At 43.0% G+C, this 13,760-nt stretch overlaps 1 protein-coding gene across 1 annotated transcript; it reads left to right on the forward strand.

The window, feature by feature from the left end:
* Window positions 1-869: 869 nt before the first annotated feature.
* LOC105044905 (ricin B-like lectin R40G3) lies at window positions 870-3,360 on the forward strand. The gene is made up of 4 exons (XM_010922988.3): window positions 870-1,366; window positions 1,972-2,094; window positions 2,586-2,814; window positions 3,112-3,360. Coding segments are annotated over exons 1-4 (807 nt in total). The 5' UTR covers window positions 870-913; the 3' UTR covers window positions 3,114-3,360.
* Window positions 3,361-13,760: the final 10,400 nt, after the last annotated feature.

Here is a 13,760-nt window from a genome sequence, read left to right on the forward strand (position 1 = left end):
CGTCCAACTTTCATGTCCTAAATAACAACGAATTCTGCCTAGAGTTTGCCAAGCTACATGGATCATGCCTCTTTAGATAATCTGGAGGGCTACATCACCATCCAACCGCACGGCTTTTGGCATTTTGTTCTGGTGCTTTGTGCAGTGAAGCCGACGGGATTCCACCGAGTCGAGTGGAAAACAAAGACGTTTTTTAACCTCAAAAAGTAAAACTCAAAAAATTACTGAGCCCATGTGCTGCATGCTCATCGGTCCCTTTTTGCATTGTAAGTCGTGCAATATACAAAGCCATGGTGGGTGGTGAGATGGTCCGAAAATGTGACGTTTTGCGCGTATGTTTCAACAAATTAGGAAAAAATTAATGAGCGATCAAAGCGAAGACTGGGTCAGTGAAGAAGACTAGAAGAGTCAGGTAACCTAACCCGCAGTGCCCGGACCTCGAATCCGCTTTAAAGCAAAGGTAAATGGTTGGAGTCCCAACGCTGTTACACAGCATTAGTTCCACTGCCACATTTCACGAGGAGAACGCGGGGAGCGTGGCACCCACCGACCCACGTGAATGGGACAAGTCTTCTGATTACATGGTAATATAACGTCGTGTTGGTAATGTGTCGGGGCCGCAGCGCAAAGCAGAAATAGTAATTCAGTAGGCGAACCGCCAAGGCTTCGTAGCTCGCAAGCTGATGCGAGCGCATTATTCATATGCCACGTCCACCTGTCAACCTTGCATCCTGTACACCTACCGGTGCCTATCCGGCCTCCTTCGCGGTCGCAGCGTTCAGCGACGAAAATGCGTCCCGACGACGCTATGTTTTTTTTTTTTTTGGTTTGGTGGGGTTGGGGATTAAATGCCGCGCTATAAGTCATTGGTGCTCGGCGAGTGAAGCAAGACACTCACCTTGGTCCATCGTCAATGGAGTTCCCCTTCGGTCACCACCACCACCACGGCCGCCGCGACGACGAGGAGGAGGGGCAGCGCTATCCCCCGCCCGGCCAACGCCCCTTCGACGCGCCGCCCCCTCCGCCCCCCTGCTACGATCGCCCGGGTGGCGAGGGCTACGGCCGCCCTGGGTACCCTCCCCCGCCGACCCACCATGTGTCCCACGAGGTGGGCTACGGCTACGAGGCGCCGCGGCCCTACCCTGGTGCTGGGTACGGAGAGGGGGGCTATTCTGGTCACCATAATCACCCTCCCTACTCCTCCGGCGTCCACCCCGTCGGCCACGAGAGCTGGGGCGGTGGGGCTCCGGCGGCGCCGCGGCAGCCCACTGTGAGGATCTTTACCAAGGCGGAGGAGAATTACTCCCTCTCGATCCGCGATGGGAACGTGATCCTTGCCCCGGCAAATCCGCGTGACGAATATCAGGCATGGATTCGACACGCACTTTTTGATTTTGATCGGTTTTATTTTCGGTGTAGATTAATTAATCTCAGTAAAAAAGATTTTTGTCTTTCCTGACAAGGAAAAGTTGGAATTTTATCTATTCTAGCAATAAAAACTTGATATTTTAAGCTTTCCGAACCAATAAGAATAGTCAAAAATTGGATCTTTATCTTTTCTACCCAACGAAAATCGTTTTTCCCCATTAGACAGGGTGCTGAGTTACCTGATTATTCTTACCGAGAGCTGCCCCGGTTAATTTTTGATTTTTTTTTTTTTTTTTTTTTGCTCTGTAATTTTGGTTTTTGTCCTTGTTCTTCTGTTCATTTTCCCTACTTTCTATTGAAAATTGGATCCAGCATTCGAAGATCAATTCTTAGGGTTTTTGGTTTCCTATCTGTTTTCTGCTCCATCAAGTTTAATTTGCATTTTGATCTTTACCACGTTACCTTCATCTGTTTTGCAGGCTGTGCAAATTTCTATTTTTCTTACTCACCAGTTTTGATTGCCTATTGTGATCGCAACTTTTGTCCATTGGCTTCTGATGCTTCTCATTCTGATCTTGTATTCACATTGTTTGTGGATTGTAGCACTGGATCAAAGACATGAGGTATGCCACCAAGGTGAAGGATCAAGAGGGTTTCCCAAGCTTTGCTCTTGTTAATAAAGTTACTGGTGAAGCTATAAAGCACTCCCTTGGAGCAACCCATCCTGTAAGTCCAGCTCAATCCAGATGCAGTTCTAGGCATTCTTGAAGACTAAAATTAATTTTCTGTAGCTTGTATTCCATTATATATTTCACTATCAATTGGTCTTCTTCTTATTCTTATTATTGCTATCGGATTCTTAGAGTTAAAATGATAAGTTATATTGTAGATATAGTTGGTGTCGATATGCATTGCATCTCAACGTTTGAATCTTTATGAATCACAAATTCACATTTTCTCTTTGTTGGAGTTGAAGAATCATGTGAAACATATAGGAATGATTGGTCAAGGATGGATGATCCAATTTCCTCGATTATAATAGGTGCAAGCTACATTTGTTATTCTAGCCTTGCTGTTTAATTAAACCATATATACAGCTTCTTCTGTTGTGCCTTCTGTAACATTTCATTGTCAATGTTTTTTGTTGTCATGAAATTATTTGTCTTACTCTTGTTTTATTTTCTTTCTTTCTATCTCCTGCATAATATTTTTTGCAGGTTCGGCTGATTCGGTATAATCCAGATTATCTTGATGAGTCGGTTCTGTGGACCGAGAGCGCGGATACCGGTGAGGGCTTCCGATGCATAAGGATGGTAAACAACATTGGCTTGAACTTTGATGCTTTTCATGGTGACAAGGATCACGGAGGAGTGCATGATGGAACCACTGTTGTGCTGTGGGAGTGGCTGAAGGGAAAGAATCAGAGGTGGAGGATTGTTCCCTATTGTGAGTCCTCAAAATACCTTCCCCTCTTGATAGAATCTGAAATGAAAAATATGCAAGATGCTAAATAAACGTAGCCAATTTTCCCTTTACTTTCACTGTATGGTGCACCTATTCATCATTTTTTTAGTTGCTCTCAGCTCAATCTTCCATCACTAAAGTAAAAAGCGACTAGTTCCTCTAATAGCATTAGAGACTTTTCCTTATGTTCATGATGGAAGAGCACTTGCTTCTTGGTGTTTTATCACTGCAGCGGCATTTCTGAAACTTACCTTATACTTCTCTATCTTGTGAATGCAGGAGACCGTCAGTGGATGTTTAACTCTCTATCTATGGCGAGGTTTTACTATGAGTCCTACTTTGCAGAATAAGTTGTGCCCATGGGGTGCAAAGTGGAGGTTTGTGTGATGGAGTTGCAGACTTTTGCTAGTTGCTGTAACTTTATGCTTGATGTGCCTTGTGTGTCTGATGGCATATGATGCCTTTCCCTTTTGCTGTGTGTTTGCTGGACTATGCTATCCTATATAATATATAACTGCTCTCCTCGTATTTCCCCTGTTTGTTGATCTGCTGAAGATATATTTTTGTCTGTGTTACATGATTTCAAGGCTTCACATTGGAAGTCCAAATTCTAGATCTCAGGTAGGTGCCCCTGGTCTTTTAATTATTGAATTAGGATTATTATGGATTATATGCACATATAGAATGTTGACCAAGGACCAAATGGAAAAAATAAATGGTGGGACATCATGATGTGCTCACCTGCTTCCCTGATGGAGGCCACTTGTCATCAATGTTCGACAACCAAGTGGTGCATGTGATTCACATCTGGTCTGTCTAATTATTTTTCATATCTCTAATGCATTCATTGTTGACGCAACATAATCTTGGAAGATCATGATATTTGTCACCTCTTATTGAAAATGTGTAGTGGATGCTAACAATATAGATTTCTGTTTGGTGAGGTTTAGATGGTACCTGAAAAGCACCATCTGTGTTTGGTGGGTGACTAGTTTCTACAACCAAAACCAAAGCCACGTAATCATGTTATAGATAATATATTTCGATGGCCTTCATGTATATAAGTTGTAGTTTATATGATGTCACTGGGGCAGAAAAAAGGGGCTTTGTCAATTGTTACATATTTGTTCATCACAGAGTGGTTGCACCAACAAGAACAGATAATCTATATGTGCATTTTTCCATCCCCCATCAATGTTTCTGTGGGAATTATTATTTTGAGGAAAGTATCAAACGTTTCTGAAAATGGAGTGGGTTCATTTGCAGCCTGCGAATGCATCAGTGAAAAATCATTCCTGGTCGAAACAAGGTTTATCCAACAGAGATAAACTGATAGAAGGTTGCCAAGAAAATCAACTAGCAGCATACAACTTGTCTGCTGTGAATTCAACAATTCCAAAATAAGTGAAAGAGACGAGTGGAGTTCCAACTAGATCTTGGTCTCAAATAAAAGGGGGATATGTCTAAATTGGTAGATGCTGGAACTTGACTGCATTAAGCTCTGATGCGAAACCTACTAAGGGGCAACTTCCAAATTCTAATACTCCATGGAATCTGTTCTAATGAATTGTGCTGGTAGCTGGAATCCATGTACCAACTTTTGCAGAAAGAACAGTCCTGTAAGTCGGACAGGACAGTTTGTAGTTCGTGGGGCTTGTCAGCCCCCGCTGTTGGATTGCATATGTGGAGACAAAGTTATCTGAATGCTACTGTTCTGTCTGTTCTGGCTCCAAGTGTTAGTGCTTCAGGTGCAAAATAAAAATATCTTGCGAAGGTAAAAGAAATGATAGGAAATTGCATGGTTCCTCACCAAAGGGTAGATGAGATGCAAGTGCAGAGGTGCGGTGTGCAGAATAATTATCTATATGATGGTAGTTGCTAGCGTTTTCTGGTCAGTGTTTGGTCACCGTGACAAGTGCGGATTCACATACAATCCTAGGTACAATCCTAGTAACGACAGCCATATGCCCAAGTGGATTGGATAATATCATCTTATCCATATTTATTAAAAAAAAATATATGAATATGAACCAATAGCTATCTGATTTATATTTAAATATTTGATTCTATTTTTAATTCTATTTATTTTTACATAGTGCTTATAATTTTTTTAAAAAATATATAATCACTTTAATATGCCATCGACTTGACTTATTCTTCACTTAGCAATATTTTAAATTTTATAATTACAAAATTTAATTATCTGATTTATGAATTTTTATATCTAATTAATATCTATATTCATATTTATATTTATTAAATAAAATAAATAAAAATATGAATATATTGGTATCCAATTTATTTCCGATCTGATTTCATCTCTACTATTTTTTGGATGGCTTAACAGGTAATCCATGCATAAGTTTTTCCGCCATGAATTTTGAGAGATCAAAAGGTACAGTGATCCTACTCTCTGATTTTTTCAAAAAAATTATATTCTTATCAAAATTACTTACCCTAAACTTTTGCGTCTGAGAAGGCCCTTGGTTGATACTTTTCCTGGAAAACCAATGCTGTTATCATTTTGTTGGCTGTTAAAACTACTTCTGACATTTGCCCCTATGAAATCAATGGGCCATTGGCACCAGAATACCAAAGAAAAAGCAATACTTAGCACAGGTGTTTGAAAGGCAATACAGATTTTTATCATAAAAAAAGCCAAAACACAAAAAATACAGGCAGCTATATAGAAAATTTAGAACTTGATTTGAATTGAATTTCCAATTGGATTTATGGGTGAGAAATCTCATTCAAACATGGCTTATTTCAACCCAGCAAGGGAAAGCAAAGACCTCAACAGGCCTTTTGTTTGCTTCCTGCAGTCCAACCGGCTCATCGTCTTGGGATTTAGGCTGGACTATGGCAGGATTTTGGAGGATGTTGGGTTGGATGAGGTATGCTGCAGGAATATCCAAATAGGCTCTCGTTGCAATTTATCGAGAACCCAATGTCATCTGGATTACGTGCATTCTCTACTTTTGTTGGAGAAACCCATAAGTAGGACACCAAAGAAGCTGCTTAATGTTAGAATTTAACGCCTTGAGATTCGATCCACATTGAGTCTGCAGCGAGATTTGCAACGAAAAATGAAATCCAACAAGACTAAGATCACCTCACACGGAGTCTGGATGGCCGAGATACGTACTTTTGAAGCTTGCACAGAATTCGAAGCGATGGAGGACTGCCGGCTGTCGGCGGTGGCATGGCTGCAGGAGGAAGGACGCCGCCCAGGCGCGGCAGCATGAGGGCCAGGAGTGCGGAGCGCGGCCCGGCCTGGGGCGCATGGCTCAGCGCGGAGCGCGTTCCAGGCGCGGGGTGCGGCCCGGGCCCAGGTGCGAGGGTGGCCCAGGCCCTCGCACGAGGTCCGGCCCAGGCCCAGGAGCCGCACCTGGGGCCTATACCCCGGTCCACCATGGATCGGGTGGTCTACGGCTCAGCACGTGGACCACGTGGGTGTTTCCCATGCGTTTTGCGCAGTCCACGATACTATTCCGTGGACTGGTTGCGTTCGGACGGCTCTGGGACGTTTCAATCTTGATCCAACGGCTTGAGGCTTGATTTGGGTTGGTTTAGGAGTTCTAAACCTAATCTAACACGGGATTAAGCCCTTTAAAAGGGCCTGATCGTGTGAAAAAGAGATGCGGTGGTCTTTTGGCTTGATTTTTCTCATGGAAACCTGTGAGGCCTGTGAACGTGCGGTGCGAAGATCAGAACCCGAGAGGAGAGAGAGCTGTATGCTGGGAGAGGAGCAGGGCTCCTGGATAGCGGACAGCGGTCGCTTCAGGGGTTTAAGAGGGTCTTCCTAGAGAGAGAGCTTTTGTGAGGGAAAACTTTCTGTGAGAGAGAAATTGTATGTACGAGGGTTGAAGGTGAGATCTCTTCTTGTAAATTTTTTTTTTATAGTAAAGTTTGCATGTCCTGTGGAGGTGAGTCCTTTTATGGTTGATCCATGTATTTTAATTGTTACTGTTTTATTTTTTCTTTCTTTCTGTTGCATCACGCAGTACCGAAAAGATCTTGGGAGATGATGTCTTGACCAGACATCCACCCAACACTTAAAATAAATTTAAGTATAAAATCATAGGATAACAGCAATTCAGGTAGGCACGGTGCTTAGTCTGAGATATTGTGATTCTCGATAGTTTTATCATCTTCGACAAGATTTTCTAAAAGATACAAGGCCTTAATGGGCTAATACACTGCACTTAGGCCCGAGCCCGTGAAACCTCATTTAAAGTTTTGTGCTCTTGTTCAAGGATTTATGCTTGTAGAATTCTTTGTCTATTGTGTCCGAATGAGAAAAAATACACCATTTCATCGGATTGGGCGACACAAAACAATTAATAAGGAGCATACATTTAATGTAGCTCAATTTTTTATTTTTAATTTTTTTCTAAGTAAAAAATTATTTTCTATTGAATACTATGATATTTCGGATAATATTATGATATCCTGTTGTTTTTTTATAGGATACAATAGGATGTCATAGGACGCAACAGGATATCATATCATTATTATGACATCATGTTATTTTTTATGACATCTCGATAATTGTTTATAGGACGTAACAGGATGTCATGGGATGCAACAATATTTCATACCATTATTATGATGTTCTTTTATTTTTTTTATGGCATTCCGATAATTGTTTATAGGATACAGTAGAATGTTATAGGATGTAACACAATGTCATACCACTATTATGACGTCATGTTATTTTTTAAGATATCCCAATAATTATTTATAGGATACAGTAGAATGTCATAGGATGCAATAGGATATCATATCATTATTATGAAGTCTTATTATTATCTATGACATCATAGCCAAGTATAAACAAAATAGAGTAAAAAGTGAGAAAGGACAAGAAAAAAATTAAAAAAGAAAAGCTAAGTTGCAATAAATGCTTACCCTTTATTAATTGTGCTACAATCGGATCATGACTCAACCTCCGGACGCCGATCTCCTCTGCTCTTCGAGGCTAGTACTGTCCATGAATCCGACTTCGAAAGGCGATTCCAGGAGCTCGGCTAGCAGTTAGGTCAAAAAATAGAAAAAGTCTTCAATAATAATGGCTCTTCGTTGCTGCCCTACGAAAGGTAAAACAGCCAGCCATCCTTCGTCCCGAGGATTGTGCAAGAACCGCTTCCCCTGCACTTTAAGTTGTCTCAGTTGGAGGTTTATGACGGGACCATCGATTCCATCGATCATATAGAGACCTTCAAGGCAGCAATGCTCCTTCAAGGTGCATCATACACAATCCTCTATCGAGCGTTCCTTTCAATCCTCAAGCGGGCCGCTCGACAGTGGTACTCGAGTCTAAGGCCGGTATCTATCCATTCCTTTGAAGATTTATGTCGGTCTTTCATCAGTTATTTTATCAACAGCTGACTATAGCAGAGTGGTCCGACTACCTCCACACCATCAAGCAAAAGGAGAGTGAGTCGATCCACTCCTTCATGAATAGATTTAACTTGACGACTTTGGAGGTCCAAGCTTAGACCAATCGACCGCGATGGCCACAATGATGAGCAGTCTATTGAAGAATGACTTGAAAAAGTTGTTAATAAAAATTTATCCTCGAGATCTCTCGGATATGCTTGCCCATGTAGAGAAGTATGTCCGCATGAAAAAGACTTTTGCCGATGATACTCTTGCCAATTTGGCTGCGGCAAGACCCAGCAAAGAGCGCCATCCGAGATGAATAGAGAAAAGCCGCCCGTGCTCTCGATCTCCACCTCCGAGATGGAATAATGAGGGTCAAGGTCATCGATCTCAGAGTTCTCCAAGAAGGATTCGGCGACCATCACCGCCTAGGTAGCATGATAGCTACATGCCCCTAGCTGTCCCTTAGAGTAAGATATTTTTACAAGTGGGGTTTGAGTTACCTACACCTCAGTGATGAGAATGAGGTTAAAATATCGTTGGGATCTAATTAAATATTATTTTTATCATCATGACCGTGGTCACGACACTGAAGACTGCCATCAGCTTCGCGATGAGATCGAGAGGCTCGTTAAGCAGGGGCGGCTGAATCATTTTGTCTGGAGAGCGGCCCCTCAACGTCAAGCTCCGAGAGCTCCACAGCCACCCCCTATGCCTCAGCAGCCTTTCCTTCTCCCTCAACCATAGCAAGCGCCAGCTCGGTAGGAGCAGCATCAGGTCGGAGAGTAAGTAGCAGAAGAAGAACGATCCACCTGAGAAAAAATCCATATGATTACTGAGGGATCGTCTGGAGCCCTCGATGGGCCTAGATTTTAGAGAAGGCATGGTTGACGGGAGCCCCCAACCAGTTGAGGAGGATAATTCGAGTTAGATGGTGAAATTTGGCTCACGTCTATGTAAGATAACCAAATACCGACTAATTTATCTTTTGTAGAAAAATATGGATCATTTCGCTTAGACTGCTGCAAACATATCCGGCATCAATGTTAAAGCAATATCTCATCACCTAAAGATGGATCCAACTTATTGATCGAAAAAGCAGAAGAGGCGGAGTCTCGTCCCGAAACACTAGGAGGCTATAGCTGAGGAAGCTAAAGCAACTCGATGGAACTCCAATTTTAATTCGATGAACCTCTGCATATATTATCAATGATGTAATAATATTTTCTATGGAAATAAAATTTGCAAGGCCTCCACTTTATGATGGGTGTCCGAGTTTTTCAAGAGTTGCTTCCTCCTCCTACTTGAGATCTTGAAGCATAATGACTGTCAACTAACGTCAGAGATAACTTATCAGATCCTTAGAAGGCCATCGAGAGTGCATGCTACAGGCATAAGCTCGCCGTCGGTACATAATGCCTCTCACACGAAAATGAGAAGTGCTAGATGTCGTAGGCACAAGATCGCCATAGGCACACAAAGCCACTCATGAAGAATAACTTATCAGACTTTCAGAAGGCCATCGAGAGTGCATGCCACAGGCACAAGCTCACTGTTGGTAGTACATAATGCCTCTCACGTGAAGACGAGAAGTATTAGATGCTGCAGGCACAAGATCCCCGTAGGTACACAAAGCCACTCATGAGGGCAACTTACCAGACCCTCGAGAAGACCTCAATGACTCTGAGGTGGGGCTAACTTACAAGACCCCTACAGAGCTCGAGTCATTCGAAAAGCGGAGGGAGACCCTTCGAAAATCTCTAGAGGGATAACTAATCAGACCCTCAGAAGGCCATCGAGAGTGCATGCCATAGGCACAAGCTTGCCACCGACACATAATGCCTCTTGCACGAAGATGAGAAGTGCTAGATGTCGCAGGCACAAGATCGCCGCAGGCACACAAAGCCACTCATGAGGACTAACTTATCAGATCCTCAAAAAGATCTCGACAACTTCAAAGCAGGACTAACTTACAAGACCCCTGCAGAGCCTAAATCATTCGAGAAGTAGAGGGAACTTTAGAAAATATTTGAAGGGATAACTAATCAGACCCTCAGAAGGCCGTTGAGAGTGCATGCTACAGGCACAAACTCGCTGCTGGTATATAATGCTTCTCACGTAAAGACGAAAAGTACTAGATACTGCAGGCATAAGATCACTGCAGGCACACAAAGTCACTCATGAGGGATAATTTATCAGACCCGCAGAAAGCCATCAAGAGTGCATGTCACAAGCACAAGCTCATGGTCAATACATAATGCCTCTCGCACAAAGATGAGAAGTGCTAGATGCCGCAAGCACAAGATCGCCGCAGGCATACAAAGCTACTCATGAGGGATAATTTATCAGACCCTTAGAAGGCTACCGAGAGTGCATGCCACAGGCACAAGCTCGTCGTCGACATATAATATCTCTTATACAAAGATGAGAAGTGCTAGATGCTGCAGGTACAAGATCGTCATAGGCACACAAAGCCACTCATGAGAGCTAACTTACCATATCCTCGAGAAGATCTTGATGATTTCGAAGTGGGGCTAACTTACAAGACCCCTACAGAGCCTGAGTCATTTGAAAAGCGGAGGGAGATCCTTAGAAAATCTTCAGAGGGATAACTAATCAGATCCTCAAAAAGCTGTCGAGAGTGCAAGATGCCGCAGGCACAAGCTCACCGCTGGCACACACTGCCTCTCGTATGAAGATGACAAGAGCTAGATGTCGTAGGCACGAGATCGCCACATGTACACAATATCACTCGTAAGAGATAGCTAATCGGGCGCTAGAGGAAGAATAAAAAAGACAGCGTATGGATCGAGGCATCATGACAACAGCATTCCTTCCACCTGAAGTATTGTCTCAGATTCAGAAACAGGAGAGTAGGGTTGAGATGGTTATTATGATATCTCAGTTATGCTAAAGCTGAGCTATTTAGAACTTCACTCATAGTGAGCTGAACAGTGCTGATCTAAGCAGTTGAATATGCTGATCTCTACGAGCTGAGCAAAGTGCGTGCTGTGCTGTTCTCTATGAGCCGAGCAAGATTCATACAAAATTTATAGATTCAAATTTAAAGATCATCACAGCAATTCATTTTATTAAAGTCTTTACAAAAAAGAAGCTGATACATACTTTGCAATGAGAGAACAATTGCTCCAGGCAGTATCTTACGAACAAGAGAAGAAAATAAGGAAGGTAATAAGAAGAAGAGGGAGATGGGAGAAGATGGAGAAGAAAATAAAAAAGAAGGATGAAGGGGGATGTCCTGCTGCAATCGATAGAACATCAGATCGGTCAGGTGAGCTAGTTCGATTTTCATCTATCAAGGACTTCGCTTCCACACCATCTAAGTGAGCTGATTCAATTTTCATCCGTTGAGGTCTCCACCTCTTCATCGGTGTTGTCAGCTTCTATGTTATGAAGTTCTAGATACGGTATTATTTTTATAGATAGGCCTTGCAATCGTCAAAGTCCTGGATAAAAATGACGGCAGTGATGTCAAGCATCTCCCTTCTGAATGTCGTAGAATTTCAGAACTCTACAATGCAGCGCTCCTGGATTGCAGACGGGATGTGCTCGGGCAGAAGGGGAAGCATAGCCGTAGGAGGCAAAGGAGGGGGAGTCCAGCGGGAGGAGGATGCACCAGCCCATCTAGCTCTCCCCCTTTCGTGAGCTAGACACCTTCGACGAGCATCCCTTGCAAAGGTATTCCGCTCTTTCACTCGTTGCTTGATTTGCTCCAAGGATGACAGATTCAAAGGCAATGACATGGTAGCAATTAAAGAAAGAGACTCCTTGCCATAGAAGGAGAAGTGGAAATCCTTTTGCTCTTTGGTTCCTTTTTTATAGGCACTAGCAACTGCATCGATCGCCAATTGGCACTTTCTAGAAATTAATGCCCAAGCTGTTAATGATGCACTTCCTCCAGAATGGGAATAAATCCATGCGACGCTTCACAAAATGGAATGGGCTCACATGATGCATTTTTTCAGTTCCCATGCTATTTTTCAGACGTGACCTTATCGAATGAAGTCATCAATCGTCATTCTCTATGATCATCCACATTTAAGGAGCAAAACGAGGTTATCATTCAAAATTAAATTGCCTCAAATTGAATTACCTCGGATTGACGTAAGTAAGCCTACTAGCCGAGGTATGGTAAAAAGATTCTTCTTATTTTATTCTTTTCAAGTTTTCTTACAAATAATCCCAAAGGGACCTAAAAAAAATACAGAAATTATGAGGCAGTGCCTGGATTTGAGGTGTCGGCCGCGGAGACATCTACTATGATAGGATCTCACATTTTATCAAAAAAAATTCAAATCCAGACCCAGATATTTGGTGGTAACTCGGGCTTGAATAGACTGTCTTTCAGTGTCATAGGCGTTGGCAGAGTATTCGGCTCTTTCTTCCTCATATTTTTCAGAGATTCGAAAGTCCTCCACAGCCTAAGAAGCGGCCTTGGTTGTTCACTTCTCCTCAGCCCCCAGGCGGGCTTTCAGCTCTTTTATTTTTTCGAGCAACCGAGAATTTATCTCGACAGTCTTTCTTAATGCCGTCTTGGCATCTTTTGCTCTTCTCTCGGCGGCGTCGGCTCTTATGAAGACTTTACTGACCTTCTTCTCAGCCTTCTCTCTTGCTCTTTTGAGTATCTCGACTTCGAGCCCGGACTTCTTTGCCTCTTTGGCCAACTCACGGAAACTCTCAATATACTCGTTCAGGTAATGGAGGAGCTAGTAAGTAGGAAAAAAATCATAAGTGAAAGATGAGCATACAGTAGGTGCTAAGTGAGAAAATCCCGACATATCCGAATAAAGCAATCCATGGTTCCTCTCCTCATCTTCCTTCGAGGGTTACCCAATAACTCGTTCGCATCGGCAGGGAGGAGCAGTCTAGAGAATAGCTTGCTCGCCAGCATGAAAACCCTAACCACCGAGGCCTTAAGCTTCATCCCAGGTGGTGCAGTTTCAGATGCGCTAGCAAACTTGACGGGAGCCTCATCCGAGGAAGGCTCGATTGTGGGTGAAGCTCATCGGGTCGGAGAACTGGAAGAAGCAGATAAGCTCAGAATCATCTCCTCCAGGCCTTGCTTTGCGTGACTCACCCAATAACCTGCAGCGTTAGAGAAGGTAGACAAATCTTCTCTCACCTATTCGATCTCATGACCCTCTGGAGGGGAGGGCTCAGACTCTCTAATTTCCAGGGTCAGTTGCACGGGATCTCTAACCTTAACCCAGAGGTTCCCCATGGCAGCAGGCTTGGCACCTCTTTTTTGTAAGATTTTTCTCTCTTTTTGGTGGGCTCGAGCTCTTCTCGATTTTCAGCTCTGCAATCATCATGGAGATCCAATTGTAAAACAAACAAAGCTAGAAGAATTAAGGCCAGAACAGCTTAGTCACATATTTTGGAAAGCAACTTGGCTGATACCAGCATTAAACAATATCTGAGCCGATAGCAGCTCCTTCAACTCTGAAATCTTAAAGTCTCGTAGAGCTATCATTTTCTGCTCCAGAGAATGCTCCTTTAACAAAGCCTCTTGGGATTCGCCT

The sequence above is a fragment of the Elaeis guineensis genome, chromosome 5 (assembly GCF_000442705.2).
Source record: "Elaeis guineensis isolate ETL-2024a chromosome 5, EG11, whole genome shotgun sequence".
NCBI classification, from domain to species: Eukaryota; Viridiplantae; Streptophyta; class Magnoliopsida; order Arecales; family Arecaceae; genus Elaeis; species Elaeis guineensis.

What these genes read in the sequence shown, in the direction of transcription:
- LOC105044905 (XM_010922988.3), top strand. Translation starts at nt 914, where the DNA reads ATGGAGTTCCCCTTCGGTCACCACCACCACCACGGCCGCCGCGACGAC. An exon ending in ATCCGCGTGACGAATATCAG is followed by an intron (nt 1,367 to 1,971) that starts GCATGGATTCGA and finishes TGTGGATTGTAG; the next exon opens with CACTGGATCAAAGACATGAG. An exon ending in CCCTTGGAGCAACCCATCCT is followed by an intron (nt 2,095 to 2,585) that starts GTAAGTCCAGCT and finishes TATTTTTTGCAG; the next exon opens with GTTCGGCTGATTCGGTATAA.